Source organism: Kryptolebias marmoratus, linkage group LG4 (genome assembly GCF_001649575.2).
Source record: "Kryptolebias marmoratus isolate JLee-2015 linkage group LG4, ASM164957v2, whole genome shotgun sequence".
Taxonomy (NCBI): domain Eukaryota; kingdom Metazoa; phylum Chordata; class Actinopteri; order Cyprinodontiformes; family Rivulidae; genus Kryptolebias; species Kryptolebias marmoratus.
Genome location: NC_051433.1, coordinates 16,673,897 through 16,689,866, shown reverse-complemented (window position 1 = coordinate 16,689,866; position 15,970 = coordinate 16,673,897). Strand labels below are relative to the sequence as shown.

The window sequence follows — 15,970 nt, the reverse complement described above, 5'->3', positions numbered from 1 at the left end:
CCCCCCCCCCCCCACCCCCTCTATCTGCTGCCATACAGACATCCTCTGTGACCTGAGAGACGCTGCTAATCTGTGTTTTTCCTCCTTCCGCTGTCTGCAGCAACCACCCACATCTCCCCATCTCGTAATTCCTGTCTTAGTCCGGTTTGCGATCGCATCCGGGAGCATCTCGGGTTACTCCGGGAGGCCTTCTCTGGCGTTCTTAAAGCTTAGCTGGAGTTGGGAGAAGAGCGCCAATAAAACGACGGGGAGCTGGCGTCCGCTTTGGTCAGGACAGAGCTTCATCTTTATTTTGTTTTCTCTCCCCCGCCTCCACACACACCGCCCTCCCCCCGCTTCTTGCAGCCAGCGTTATCGATCTCCGCTGCAGTGGAAGTTAATACAGTCGCCACAAACAGATCTTTACGTCCCGAGCTCCACCGGGCCTGATTCAGCCTCCTGAAGGAGCGTCGATTTCCATCTCTGTCCAGGCGACGTCAGGTCAGGACACGAGACTGAAACGGTGGCGCCTGGGCGTGCACTTCCTGCCTGAGTGACACCTAACACGGGTCCCTCGTCCGTGTTGGGACAACACACTCAGTCTCCTGCGCAGAACGGGTGGACGCTGATGATTGTTTACGCCACAACCTCATTACCACCCTCCGAGCGTACTGCGCTCACACCGGACACCGACGTGTCTACAACTTATAAGACCTTCTTTTTTTAATTCCTCTAAAAACAGCAGCGACACATTCGCAAGCTGCAAAGTAGATGTCTAGTTCTGACAGTAGATTAGAAGATTATTAATGGCAACAGTCCAACATGGAAGATCTTTAGGGAGTTAAAAGTTGTTCTACAGGTTACCAGACAAAAGATAAGTCAGATTATTCTTTGTTGAGGAAAAAAAACAAACTATTGACTAAAAGATCTGAGTGCAGGATGAGTCAGCTACATTTTAAGTTGCTAAAAACAAATCTTAAAATATTAGAAATAATTGTAAAAACGACTCTCTGTTGGTAGTGGATTGTGGCTTATTGCAAAAGTTGTAAATACAAACTTGTAAAAAAATTTTAAAATTCAAAGAAGTGTCTTTAAAATCCTGTGATTGGAGGTTTGAAGTGGTGTTTTAGCGCAGATCTTTGTGAACAAAAGTAAACCGTCTCGAGTAAAAAACTAGTTCTGGGCCCTGTTTGTCATGAAGCAAAAGAAAATAAAACCTATGAGTAAAAGTGGGTCGTTCTGGTAAGTGAACGAATTCAAGGAACTTTGTTATTTGACAGTTTGTGTAGTTTCCAGAAATCAGAAAAGGGGAATTCCTGTGGAGGTCTGTCAGAGTTCATATTTGCATCGAGCCACCGTCAGTCAGAAACGCCGCACAACGAAACGGCTCTTATCCCCGACTTTATCTGAACATGCTGTCCGTCATTCTCAGGTTGTTATCTTCTTCTTTCCTTCTGCTCTTCAGTCAACGCACTCCCCACCTTTCTGTTCTTTTCACACATTCATCTCCAGGTACCAGCACTCCCAGTCCTCATTCCAGTCATGCGAGTTTCACATTTAACAAATGAACTGAAGCCGCTCAAAGTAATTCTGGGAGGTCTAACTGCTGTGGGAACGTGATTTTTTTAATCCCGAACGAGAAGATGTCCCTTTTTAAAGTTTCAGAACAAAACAGACCGTGTGGGCAGCCTGAGAAGTTCAGGTTGGATGGTATCTTACGGCCGGTTTCCAAACAAAGAGGCAGTAACTGAAAGGGCCCGAGTCTGAGAACTCTGAACACGAGACAAAACTAAAAACCGGTGGGAACGCGTTTGTTATGAGAAGCCGGGCTCTGCGTCACCTAAAGTTCAACATCGAGTCTGCTCAAAGGTTTATTGTTGCCAACTCGGAGAGACAAAATGAAGCAGCTTCAAATGTAGGGACGCTGGCGCGGGCTGTTGTTTCTCCCGAAAGGGCTGAAATGCCTGTTTTCTGTGAGGCACAGACGTCTTATCAGCGTGGGAATACTCACGACGGCTTCGCTGCTTTTTGCTCTCTCGTTTAGGCGTGAACCTAGCTGATTATTGTAAAAACAGCAGATATCCTCGGATTAACTGGTCCGCCTCTGCTTCAGACACGGCTCGGTTTAGGGAAATAAAGTTGAATTCTGACCGCACTGATGAGCGAGCAGCTAGTCCGAGACGTTTATTTGTTTGGAAAGGTTTGTAAAATATGGCATCAACCACCGTGAACACTTTGAGGTTTGAGATGTTTTAAGACGGCAGCAGTCCGCTCTGGTCCAAGCACCACTCAGACTAGCCATTAGCCCATCAGTCCAGCCCATCCAGGACAGGTAAGATATTATTTGTCGGTAACATTTCCATAAAACGCATTGCTATGAGAATCTCGTAAACCTGACCAGTTAAAGACTCGGTCCATGTTGGAAATGAATGGAAAGACAAGGACAGGAAAGGAGTTCCTCTTGTCCCTCCCCATGTTCGCTTCCTTTTTCTCCCCGTGTCCCTGCAGTGACCTAATAACAGTCATGAGCCGATCGTCCTTTATCGGAGCTCTGCCCTTCCCTCGACAGCATCCCTCCCTGTTGTTGAAGCAGCTCAGCCTTTCCTTCTGACTCTATCTCCACCACCCAGCCTCTGTCAGACACACGTACTTATATCTGTCTTCTTATTTAGGTGCAGGGGCCTCCGCTTATCAAAACACTCCTAAATGTCCTCCCTTTTTGCTTCTCGTGTCCTCTGCTCTCGCTCGGCCTTTGCTTCTCTTTAGCACAGCTGTAGTGAACAAACCGATCTTTCGTGTGTCTCCCATTCACAAACAAGCCAACTGGATTAAAGCTTCTACACCGGGTCATCAAATTTCCTTGTCACCCCACTTTATTTTCTGTATTTTCCAGAAACGGGACATTTTTCTGGTTTCTGTGGGCCCGACTTGTTTGAGGATAATCTGACTCGGTCGCCCCTAAAGATGGCCGCTGCTCGCCTATGCGGCTTCAAACCCTCTCTCTCTCTTTTGCTTTTGAATGCAACCACTGATTGTCTCGGAGAGCGGAGGAGAAGTGAGATCTGAGGCGGCACGTCTCAGTGGGAAAGTCTGCGGCCACAGTAAAGCCCGAGAGGGCAGAGAGTTGCATATGTGGAACTAGCTGGAAAGCAAAAAAAAAAGAAAACAACAGAGGGTTATTTTAGGAAGTTTTGGGTGAAGTTTTGTGAGGGTTTTTTTTTTCTGGTTCCAAAGTAGATGAAAGCTTCAGGGCAGCTACTGTGTGCCCTTACTTTTACAAGCTTTGATTCTTTAAGTGGCGAGATTAGATCCAATGCATCTAATGTATTATAACTGAGTGATTTGCTCCATATTGTACTGGACGCCCATTATCAACCTTCTGATGTGCTTGTATTAAAGGAGACGTCAACCTAAATGGAAGCTGAGTTGTAAAATTGCCTCTTATGGCTCTCCTACTAATCCATTAATGGGCATTTATTGATGTTGTCACATTATGTGATGTTGTGCATCATCCCTGCGCAGAAATCTGGGTCAGTTCACTTCATACGCGATCATCTCAGTTGTGAAGCTGGCTTCAGCCACTAGATGGAGCCATTTCTCTATAAAAGGGATCTTTCAAATCTGTCTCACTTATTTGTAATTCGCACTTCTACAGGTACTAATCACCTGTAGAAGTGCAAGTTACTTCTACAGGTGATTAGTACCTGTAGAAGTGCGAGTTACAACTAAGTAAGACAGATTTAAAAGATCCCTAAAAAAGAGCCAGGTTATTATCTCCTCTGACCAACGTTGTGCTTTGTGCTCATCAGACTGCAGCTACTCCTGCCACCTCGAGTGCGAGACCCGCGTCCAGCTCGACTGCAACCAGAGGGACAGAAAGCCGCAAGAAAGCCCGCATCCCAGGAGCCACTGCTCCCCCACAGCTCTCCAGCACAAGGTGAGTGCTCTGCAGGCGTTCGTTTGGAGAAAAGCAAACACTTCCCACATGTGTTCAGCCTCTGCCTGCATCCTCCTCTCTGCCGTGTTTAGCCTCCATCCTGCAGCACAGGTTTGTTTCATTTACTCTGCGCCGGACCCATAATGCCCCTCGCTTCCTCGTTTCTTGTCAAACGGAGGGGAACCAATTAGGTTAATCACCGTTCTCTCTCCGGGGACCTTGGTCATGGAAGCGCCGTTTCCCTCTCCGTTCTCTGGCGACGACGTCAAAGCTGATTAGCAATTCATCAAACCGAGCGCAAAAAGGAAATTTAACAGGAAGTTTTTAGTCATGTGTTTGTGTAGGTAGAGCAGGGATGCAGTTCTGTAAGCCTCCAACCTGCTTTTAGCTACAAGGACTTCACCGCCCACACAGTGTGGTACACACACACTCACACACATAACTACACACGTGTGGGCAGCAACTCTTTGCTTCAGGCCAAATTAGCCTAAATTAAACCCCTGGTGCTGCGCCATTAGTAGTACCACACATGTACAGTGCAAAGAAACTCATAATCGCACACTCAGGCCGCTCTGTAACTGTTTGAAGGTAAAAATTATTTTTCTTTATTCTTAATTATCATTCAAACACATGCAGGATAGTTGAGCAGCAATAAATAATTATCTAACAATGGGTGCAACTATTATAGTGGGACATTATTACCCTGAGGAGGTTTAAAACACATCAGTGTGAAGAAGATAAGACCATTATTGACACGGAATACTGAAAGAAATTACATTTCTGTTAGTCTTTAATGCATTTTAAACAGAAGTAAAGACTTGAGTACATACAAATAATGAGAGGTGTCAGTAATAATAAAAAAAAGTGATATTTTGATTGAAACAGGCTGCTCCTTGTCATTCAGTTAGTCTGTAAAATGCAGTTGGGTAAGTCTTTAAAGTGTAATGCCTTTACATAAATAGTTCCCATTAAATTTGTTAAAAATTTAAAAAAATTAACCTCAAACCTGAATGGCAAACTGATCATGGTGAGCTGCAGTAATATAGTAGTAACTGTGACCTAATTGCATGCTGATAATTCTAAGTCGCGGGTCGGAATGAAGCCCGTTTTGACACGGTTTGTCTTGCAGGTACGTGAACTCTGTGTCTGAGGCTTTTATCTGTGCAGACTGTGGTTAGGTTCATACAGTGTGCTGCAGACGAGAGAAAAGATGACAGATTATTTCCTGCAGTCCGCGTTCCCCTTCTGCTCTGCTTTAGAGCTGTGTGTGTGTTTCTCTCCCCTCTCTCTCTTTGTTTCTTATTGTGTGCCTCAGCAAAAATTGATCCCCCTTACGCCCCGACATGCACAGACGCTGCTGCAGTTGAGATCACGTTCAATGCACTGAGCAGGTTTTATTGACCTGAAACCAGCAGGAATGTTCATTCACTGTGTGTGTGCGCGCGCGTGTGTGTGTGTCTGCAGCATCCCCTCCCCACATTATGTCTTAAACCACAGCGATTACATGGATGGAGGCTAGATCGGGAAGTGGTCGCTCCTTGAGCTGAACTGAACCTGACAGATGTTGCACAAAGGGCCGTCACATCGTCATGGCCTCTCTAAAACTTCCCTTTCTGCTTCTGTGCGGATTGTAAAAATCGTGTTACCGAGGCGGCGTGTGCCGGCAGATGTGTGCAATCAATAGTCACGGATGGAAGGGACATTAGCTGCTTTCTGACAAGGGAGGTCGCTGGCAGAGGGAAAGGGCAGATCATGTGGTGAGTGTAGGGTTAGAGGTCAATGTAGTCGCTTTTTTCCAATCAATTTTTTTCCTTATCTTACTTTAGGCCACAAAACCCGATAGATTTATATGTTTCTTCCTGACTGACTTTAATGCTTCCAGCAACCCTTGATTTATGTATTTATTTTTTTAAAGATTCAACACAAACGCCCCGTTTTCTGGTGGTTTCCAGTCAACTGTCCCACGCCGCCGCACAGCACAAGAAGCAGAGCGGCCATGTTTCCCTGCCCCGCGGCTGCTTCCTGTCTCTGCCGCCTCTGCGCGTTGCAAGAGTCGAGAGGCTTCGTATCTGTCGCCCATCAGCGTTTCTCTTTCTGTTTACTCATGCCTCTCCCTCTCTGTTGCTTTTCGTCGTCTGTGAGAGGAAGTGGCCGTGCTCTGCAGGGTGCAGTTGCCTGCAGGAAGAGAGAGAGAGAGAGAGAAAGTGGAGGGAGAAGGGGGAGGGTGCTCTCTGCCTGATAACGCACTCGACCACAGATGGTTGAGGAAGGTTGCAAGAGACCGAGAGAGTAAAACGGTTGCAAAGGCAGGCGGGTGAGGAGAGAGAGAGGGGTGAGAAAGAGAAGAGCTCGTGTGGGAGGAATCAGTTCCAGGCAGCGTCGCCGAAGCAATGGATGGAGGAGGAGAGGGTCTTGTCATCGCATCCGAAATATCCCCTGCTGCCGCTTGCTCTTGACATCAGTCGCGGATGGATGCGTAACCAAGCCCTTCTGCAATCAGGACCTGAGCCGAGCTGTCATTTGTTCCTCTGCAGAGCCGGGAGCCGAAGGAGGATGTGGTTTTGCATGCATTGCCTTCATTTGTTTGCAGCTATAACAGGTGCTCTCAGGTGAGCGGGGTGAACTTAAAACCAGCCTGTAAGCTGACTCCGTGACTCCGCCGGCTGCCTGGAAGCGCGTGGAGGGAGTACCCAAACCCCGCGAGCGAGCGAGTGAGCTCATGTCAGCTGCTCGTAGCCAGGTACCGCACGGCCCATTCTGTGACACCCGCATCGGAGCGTTCTCGACAGCACGCTCGTCAGGAGGAAGTGACACGTCTGCGCTCGCTCTCGTATTTCCTGGTCCCCTCTCTGGTGGCACGCAAAGTGCCGAATCCCAAGCCGAGTTCACCTGCTCGACTCCCCCCACTGCAGGTGGGACTCGAACTTTCTGGATGGCATCGGAGGAGGAGCGCTGACTACTTGTGGACGAGCGAAGGAGAGCCGGCAGCGCGCGGACTCTGAGTCGTGGCTGAGCGTCGCTTCGTTACGAGGCAGCCCGGCGCTTCCTAAAGCTCCGCTGGTGTCCGGGTAACCCTTGTCGACCTCTCCATGACCGTCAGTACGGCGCTGACCCCCTCCATGACCAGCAGTAACAGCATGAGCAGCGGGTACTGCAGCCTGGATGACGAGAGCGAGGACTTCACTTTCTTCACCGCCAAGACCTCGTTCTTCCGCAAACCCAAGCATGCAGCGAAGGTAAAGCTTCTCACAGTAAGGGGCCAGATTCTGACCTCAGTGTCAGAATCAATGAGCAAGATGGTTGATGTTTCAGTGAGACTTAGGACGGGGTTAAAAAAAAACAAAAAACTACTATTTATTTCAACCAAGAAAAAAAAGAAACATTCAGTCTGAAAGCAGAAGTCAGGAGAGGAAGTGGTGATGTTGTTTGAGCAGGCCTTTAGGTGTGTGTGTGTGTGTTTGAGAGATCGTGAGAGTGAAGGAAGGGGGTTACCGGCAGACATCTGCATTGTGTAACGCTGACCTGTCAGCTTTACTCATCAACCAAAGCACCCCGGGCGGCTCGTTCGTCAAGCGGCCGACTCGTATAGATCGAGGTGGTTCCCCGAGCTCGACCTGCTGCTGCGCGGCTCCGTCTCTAAACCCGACCAGCCCCCCCGCCTGCCTGGCTGCAGAGATGACGCGTGTTTGCAGAGATGTTAATGATCTTAACCGGCAGACGCCATAATGGCTTCTTCCTCTCTACAGTGAGTGGGAGAGGCTTCTGTAGAAACAGAGCTCATACTTTGTGCATCAGAGCCAAATGTGTGTGTGTGTGTGTGTGCAGGTTACTTACCAGTACTTTGTGGTTGCCATAGCAACTCATGGTTTTGTTGGCACTTTTTTTCTTTTTTAAGATTTTCCTCTGATCTGCTTTCACGCAGAACTGCATAAAGAACCACATCAAGAAACGCTACATCCCCTCTTTTCTCTGTGGGCCTTTTTTTTAAATAAAAACAGTTTGCAGATCGATTGTCAGTAAACTAAAGTGGACGGGAAGGAAGCGGGAGCCCGAGACGGCTGCACGGGCAGCTGCACTGATGTGTAACATCCTCCGGCGCTCTCACGCTGTCCTCGCCCTGCACTCCCTTTGGTGTCTGATTTGGAGAAGGAGCCATCTCTGAATAATTGACCAGCTGTGCCGTCAGCGCGCGGAGTTAGGGTTGCTGACACAAAAGGGCCGTTCAGGTTGGCGTGTCTGGCCTGCCAGCGCCGAGGCTCATGACCCCTGGAAGCGGCGGCTTAAATAAATATAATATCGCTCAAACATTAGCTGGGGAAAACTGGATGGGAGGGGCTTGGCATCGTCAGGCGGACCTGAAGTGCCCTGCAGCCCTCACAGAGCAGCCTGCTCTGTTGTCAGCTGTGTTTGAATATGGAAATGAGGTATGCAAAGATCTGCCCCAGGAGCGGCGGCAGCGGCGGCAGCGGCGGCGGCGGCACCTATTCTGTGTGTAAAGCTCTACACAGACGTGTCCCACCCGCCCGCTCTTCTGTACATCAGCGCCGTCCCACAGTCCTGTGGAGCTCAGATCCTCCTCTCCTTTATGAATAATTTCCAGAGCTCAGCGTTTTGCTCCAGATTAGCCAGCTGGTGTTCATAACCGCGTGTCTGCTGAGTGCTAAGCCTGTCTAACATAAAAAAGGCACCTTCACACCCAGCACTCATCAAGCCTGTAGTTTTACACTCAGACAGGCTGACCACAGTGCTGATTTTCATTTTAAAATACAGGCTTTAATGTGATTCTGATATTTTCTGAACCTGTAGTTCGGTTTGACCCGTAGAGAGAGAGAAGGGAGGGTTACCAGCCATTCAAACTACATGATACGAAGCGTGCGTTGTGCTGTAAAATCTTTTGAATCCAGAATAATTGGGGGTGGAAATCTGTAGGCTCCTGAGTTAGAAAGACTGCGACGCGATCGTGACACTTCCAGCAAAACCCAGAGCGTAGACTTCATGGCTCTCCGGCCTCGGAGCAGAAAAAAGTAGTTTCAGTAGAAAACTGTTTTCGTTCAATCAGGGTTACAGGAACTGAATGAACGAGAGGAATCAGAACGTGGAGCGCAGCGGCGCTGCGTCACACGTCAGACATGTCTCACATGCGCTCATAAAGGTTTTTCCGCCGGTTTGGTTCTGGTCCTGTTGAGTGTGGGAGCAGCTCTTCTGCACTTCAGAGTTCTGCCTCGTGTGTTCCTCAACGTTAAATAATAACATCAATGCCGAATCGTTCATGTCCGCCGAGAAACGGATCATAACCACTTCTGTACATTAAATATAAGACATAGTACAATTACCACCACTGAGACTACAGATAATGTATTAAAGCTGTAGTTTTTTACTTGATTGATACTTAAAGCAGTAGTTCAGATATTTTTAAATGAGATCCTGTAAAAGGAACATTAACGGCCCTTTGAAGGACTGGGCTGACGTTAAAAGGCTTGGGTGAGTTTAAACGAATCGTTAGCGTCATCTTACCGGAGCTGGAAGCATTTCCTGTCAGCCATACTGTAATATTGGGCTTTTTTTTTGGAAGGGGGGGGAGGGATGAGCACACGTCAGAGTCACAGAAAGGTTGGACTCAGTTTAAGGTTCATTTGGACGTAAGTTTAGGTTTGAGTTATTTTCTAAGAAAGTAACAGAAGTCAGTGTAGAGTCCTCCTGAGGACATGGAGACACACGAGTGTCTGCTCACACACACTGTACCTGTGAGTGTGTGTGTGTGTACTGGTGCACACAGCACTCTCCAGACTGTGAAACAGAAAGAGCGTGTGTGTGTTCCTGACTCGTGTCATGTTTTTCAGACACGCACACACACACGGAGTATTCGCACCTAAGGGTTAACAGGAAGCCGCTGCACCCAACAGGCTCACGGTTCGGCACCCAGAGCTCAGCTGTGACATTTCAAGCGGTCACATGACCTCGTCCTGTCTGCTCCTGTTGGAGGAGGAGGAGGACCGTCAGTTCCTCGCATGCACACCTGCGCGGCGGCGGTACGGGCAGTGCACGTCCGGGCCCTGATATGTCTGTTGGAACACCCCCGATGAACCAGATGACGTGCCAGGCGCGTGGCGTCCATCACCCACTGTGCCGCTGAGATGATCAGACAGAAATTCAACATCCAGCAGGTCCTCCTGTGGCCTGGAGCTCCAGCTGTGCCTCGGACTGCTGCGGGAATCTCAAAAAAAGGGACCTCAAAAGTAGAATAAGTAAAACAAGGACAAAATCAGCTCATTTTGTACAGAAAAATAACACCGTGCAGAGCTTAACCTGCTAACAGATCGTACAATAGGCCAATTGTCTGTTTTATTTGGTTCATAAAGCACATTGAAACAGTAGAGTAAAGCAGAGCGAGCCCAAAGCAACAAAAGATGAGCTGAGTGAAAGTAAAAAACAGGTTTATTCGTCCAGGCGAGGGGAACACGAGGACATGGACGGAGCTTAAAGTCCTCCCTTCCTTTACCGGCTGAGCTGCTGGCTTTGTGAGAGCCAAAGGAGCTGATAAAATCACCCCGAGGTTTGTTTGTTTTCTTACAGAGAACTGGTTACAGAAGGAAGGAGGGAGGGGGTCATCCAGATGGAGCGAGTTCAGTTTCGTTTTGACACTGACACGTTCTGAGGAAAAAGCATTTCCAACAATGATATTTGTGCTCGATCTGGCTATTATTTTTGACGTCCCCTCATACGGAGCCTCAACGCCGGGGTGGTCTTGTAGCTACGCTGCACATTTCGGTCCCCTTCCGGATGGCATGCAGAAAGCGAGGGCAGGGCTCTGCCTCCGATACATTTAGAAGCTCCCGTACAAACGCAGGAATTCCTGCAAGGTCGCTTTTTTTATTTTTTGCCTTTCGCTTTGTTTGCTCTCGACCGCGAGGAATTTTAGGAACAGGCCGGCTCCTTCTGCGCCCCTCAGATTCCTCTCCTAACCCTGGCCTGCTCAGCAGAAGCTCCATGTTGGTTCAGCTCAAACCCATTTAGCTGTTTATGCTCCTTAGAAAGAAAAAAAAACAAAAACCACAAAGTTGTCGTTTCTGTTCATACGTTGAATTGATTTGATTTCCAACAAGCATCACCTCAACTCTCAGCCTGTCGTCTCGTACAAATTTCAATGAAACCTTCAGACAGTAATCACTGGATGTGCATCTACAACTGATTAACCTTTGGAGCCAGCCCAGTTCAAGATGGCCGCCACAGCTGACTGACTTGAGCCAACACAAAAAAAACGCGCAGTCCAAGGGCGACTCCTTCCACCGGATCTTTGCCTAAAAGGTCGGCGTTAACTGCTGGAGTCGAGGCCAGTTTGTCTGTTAGTAAAATATCTCCCAGCTCACCGGATGGACGTGAATGAAACTCTCAGACAGTAACCAGGAGATGGACTCAGCCGAATTCAGTTGACGGTAACCAACACAAAAATGGATGTCGTTTTACAGATGCTGAGCTAAGGTTTGCTGTGGTGGTAGCTGAGAATCATCCCCAACGCGTCCTCTGAGCGGGACGTCTCGTTTATAATGTTATTTTAAAGGTTTGACCAAAATCACTAACTCCTAACTGAGGCGATCTCCGTCTGAAGCTCTAACAGGAAGGGCGGCGGGCGATACGCATTCCCTTTGAGGAATTCCATGCCGTGACCTACTCACAACAATCATTTTTTTATTTGTTATGATGCTGCAGGCCTATTTTTGCTCTTCGTCAGCGAGGTTTGGTTACATCCTGCGTGTGCGTGCGTGTGTGTGTGCGTTCGGCACAAACACCCTCAAAGTGAACTCTAAGAAAATCATGACCTCATCACAAAAGCTGAGGACTCCCCTCCAGAAAAAATCTCTCCCGTTTGCTCTTCCTCCCACACTCCTCCACTCCCCCCTCCTTCTCCTCCTCTGCCTCAGAAAATGCAGACAAACAGAGAGGAGGGAAAAGGCTTTTGTGAGATGGAGAGGATGGATCCCGCTGAACTAAAAATAACTCCGTCAAACAGTGTTGCTAAGGCTGGCTCAGCAGCTATTCTTTCCTCCTTCCTCCTCCTCCTCCTCGTCTCACGGTTTCTCCCCCCTCTCTGCCTCCCTGAAACGATCAGGCTGTCAATATCCTCGTGCTGAATGTGCCTTTAGCTCCATTCACAACATTTCCTGTCTCCACATGAATCGCGGCGTTGTGTAACCGTGCCGATGAAGAGGAGCTCACCCAGCAGGTCCCGGGAAGCTTTCTTTTCTTTTTTTTAACCAAAAATGACATTAAGAGTTTGTATTTTCAAAGGAGTCGAAGATGAAGGAGTGTGTTTCCTCTTTATAAATACAAAGAAATGATTTGTTGTTGTTTTGTGTTTTTTCTTACCGGATGGTTTGAAACAGCACCACCTGCTGGTTGAGGTAAAGGACTGATTTGTTTCCTGAAGCCGCTCCATCGCTGATGTTTCTTGTCTCTCTTCCTTCTGCCTTTCAGCAAAATGAGCCCAGGGAGGAGGAGGAGGGGGCGACTAAACACCTGTCAGAGAAAGAGGTGCGGGCTAAGATAGAAGAATATAACACTCAGGTGGCTGAAAACGGCATGAAACTGGTGAGTTCTTACATGGCTTTTTTTTCCTTTTGATTTTGAATTTCTTTTTGGTTTTAGTTGTTTTAGGGTTTTATGGTAAAATAACACATAAATGTATTGGAAAGGGTTTAGAAAAGCGGCAAAGTGACAAAGAAACTGGGGGAACGTGTTCTGCTGGTATGTGATGACACGGGAAAACACGGGAACGTCTTTGATGCCTTCGTGTCCTGCGTCTTCTCCCCAGGAGGAAACGCCTCACCTGTCTCTGTCCAATAAATAAATGTTACGTTATTCCACATTTTACTTTTTGTTTTTGTGCACAAATTCTGCAAAATATAACGAAGAAGCTTCAGAGATGCTAAAAAGGAGGTTTTGCTGCTTTCTGAAAGGGTTCTTTTGCACGTTTGTGCGGAGCTGAGATGCGGGGAAGTGAGGGTTTTCTGAGCCCCTAAATGGTGTTTTTTTTTCCAAACCAGGTTCCAGAGGAAGCAAACAGTTGACCATTCTGTTCTCGTGCGGACAGTCTTAACGCAACCTTTAGAAACTGATGCTGTCCCAGTCCGACCTCTGACCTCAGGCTGATGAACAATAAAACTATCCCGACTACAGCAGCGCAAAAAAACTCCTCAACCGCTGAAATCGTCCATTCTGATTTTCCTGTCTCCACCAGGCCACAGATGGATCTTTCACCGGCTTCATCAAGGTCCACCTGCGGCTCAGCCGACCCGTCACGGTGCCTGCCATGAAGGCGCCGAGCTCGGAGGACGGCCGCAACCTGCCCGAGGACCAGGACGAAACGGACTGCGGGTACGGCGAGAAGAGGACGTCCTTCTACCTGCCGAGCGACTGCGTGAAGCAGCTGCACATCAGCTCCCTGACCACCACCCGGGAGGTCATTCAGGGCCTGCTGAAGAAGTTCATGGTGTTGGACAACCCCCGCAAGTTCGCGCTGTACCGTCAGACGCACCGCGACGGGCAGGGTGAGCAGGGAGCGGGTGGTGTTTTGGCGCTGGTATGACGGCGTGTTGTCCCGGACGCCTCTCTGAGAGTTTGTTTGTTTTTGCCGTGCAGACTTGTTCCAGAAGCTTCCTCTGTCGGAGCGCCCTCTGCTGCTCAGGCTGATCGTGGGACCCGACGCGGAGCTGCTCACCTTCGTCCTGAAGGAGAACGAGACGGGCGAGGTGGAGGTGAGGAAGCGTTTGTTCAGGTTGTCAGCCGAAAGCGGCTCAGTGGTGACAGTAACCCAACGTCCCTCTCCTGTGTCTCCCAGTGGCACGCCTTCTCCGTCCCCGAGCTGCAGAACTTCCTGGTCATCCTGGAGAAGGAGGAGGCGGAGCGCATCCGGGCGGTGCAGCAGAAGTACACCGTTTACAAAACGAAGCTCCAGCTGGCCCTGCAGCAACATGACCCCTGACCTCACACCTCCAACCTGGGTGGAGGGGGACAGACGGGCCACCTGAATGCTGATCGCCCTCCCTCCCCCCCTCAGAAGGACCCAGCGATGGAGTCGGAGGGTGGAACTGAACCCTTCTCTGCACGCAGACGCTCATCGTTTCTCAGGACGTACACAGGCCCCTCTCACTGTACATCACACACACACACACACACCTGCTCCTCGAGGGCACGATCCAGACGAGTGTTTTCGTTGCCAAGGACACACACACACACAGATCTGGACAGCTTGAGATCTTGTTTGTGACTGAAGGAGCTCAGTGATGTTTTTAAAGGTTTGCCGCTCCTCCTCCTCCTCCTCCTCCTCTTCTTCTTCTTCTTCTGCTGCTGCTACTGCAAGTGTTACTTATGCATGAGTCTCTCAGCTCATCCGCCCCCGCACGTAGAGTTAGGACTGAAACAGAAGGCATGAATACTTCTCTCTGCGTCGAAGACCGGGACGGAAGGACAATCAGACTGGTTTACCTTTTTATTTATTGATTTTTTTTCTCCTCTTGCTGGAGTACGTGAGGCATCCGCCTGCCTGAAAGCCACGTAGAAGAGTTGGTCTTCGCTCATCCTCTGACACGCCCACTCCTGACGCGTCCACGAAGGATAACTGTGACCCCCCCCACTCCAAAACCCCTCCCGAACACTGCTGAATGCGAGAGGACTTTGACACCAAAGCTTATTCAGATGATTCAAAGACGCGTTCAAAGATTAAATCAATTAGAAGCGTTTGAAAATCAAAAGGTAGCTTCTGTTTTGCACATACGGGCGCAGACAATGCCGGGGGGGGGGCTGGGCATGCATTTATTGAGGTTTTTGTTTTGTTTGTCGCCATCCCGCCTTCCTCCTCGAAGAAGAAAAGAAAGAAAGATATTTAAAACTTCTGATAATGGCTATGACGTACCAATGATGTGTTTGCAATGCATATATGTTACGTAGACACTGGAAAAACAAAACGAGAGACGAGGGTTAACTTTGGTTTTATTATGAATATGTTTTTCTTTTTGTTGTTGTTTAAAGGTCATTTATACTGGCTGGTGTGTGTGTGTCACCCAGGATAGTGAGGAGAGCATGATTTACAATGAGTGTGTGTGTGTGTTTCATTAGTGCTCCCTCTTCAGAGCCTCCCTCATTAAGTTTTCAAAACCTGCTTTTAAAAATCAAAGAAAGTGGGGAGAGACAAAAGAACCAAAAAAAAAACTTAAGGCGTTCACGTTAATCATTAAATTAAAGGGTTTAATCTGCGTTCTCGCGCTTTTTTATGTGGCTTGGTTTCGTTTTAAGATCAATAAGTGAGGCCTGTTGTCCGTGAGCACACACACATACCCCGACACGTGTGTGTGTGTTTTTATGACCACCACCCACAGCTGTTCCTGCTGGCAGTGCCTTTTGTTTCCTGTGCCCCCCCCCCGTGTGGCTGCAGAGCGGTGTTTGGGTGTTTGGTTTGGATTTTGCGTTCCTTGGGTGGTGCTGTCCTTTCCTCCTGGTTTGTTCCCGTCTTTTTCCAAGGAATCCTGGTTGTGTGTGTGTGTGTGTGTTTGTTATTTATTTTATGGTTTACAACCATCCACGTGTAATTACTTTTTGTTGCTTCACCCCCCCTCCACACACACACACACACAACTTGTTTTGTTTTCTTTCTAGGGGTGTGTATAAATATGTGAGTAAATCTGTACAGAATATTCAGATGAAATAAAAATTTAATCCTTATGTTGAAACGCTCTCACGTCTTTGTCGGGTTCGTCTAAAATCACAGAATTGTTGCAGCCGAAAGGCGGAGCGACGATCATGTGTCTGTTAGCAAAATATCTCATGAATCTCTGGATGGATTTTAATGAAATTTGCAGAAAGAAATAATTGGATGTACAGCCACAATTGATTTGTTTTGCTTAGCATAGTATTGGAGCAATTTATATCCCCGACAAAAACCTTTCTAAAACCACAAAAATCACTTCCTTCATCAGAATATCCTACCTGTTAAATATAAGCGGGTAGCACAAATAGATCTATGCATTAAAAGCAGCAAGTCTCTGAAAAACATTACAACTT

The 15,970-nt window shown here is 48.2% G+C and overlaps 1 protein-coding gene and 1 long non-coding RNA gene across 3 annotated transcripts in view; one reads left to right on the top strand and one right to left on the bottom strand.

The window, feature by feature from the left end:
* rassf5 (Ras association domain family member 5) overlaps positions 1–15,631 on the top strand; it is an 18,958-nt gene extending 3,327 nt beyond the window's left edge. The window contains exons 2-6 of one of the 2 annotated variants that reach the window (XM_025005873.2): positions 3,789–3,916; positions 12,389–12,502; positions 13,152–13,461; positions 13,553–13,668; positions 13,752–15,631. In XM_025005873.2, coding sequence (XP_024861641.1) covers positions 3,789–3,916; positions 12,389–12,502; positions 13,152–13,461; positions 13,553–13,668; positions 13,752–13,895 — 812 coding nt within the window. In that variant the 3' untranslated portion in view covers positions 13,896–15,631. Of the gene's footprint in view, positions 1–3,788; positions 3,917–6,137; positions 7,153–12,388; positions 12,503–13,151; positions 13,462–13,552; positions 13,669–13,751 lie in introns of those variants that run through there. The other variant, XM_017416004.3, reaches the window with a different exon arrangement.
* LOC119616944 lies at positions 10,805–12,426 on the bottom strand. Its single transcript, XR_005233045.1, has 2 exons — positions 12,281–12,426; positions 10,805–10,942 (listed from the first exon to the last, which is right to left on the bottom strand). It is a non-coding gene; the product is annotated as an uncharacterized LOC119616944 (long non-coding RNA).
* Positions 15,632–15,970: the final 339 nt, after the last annotated feature.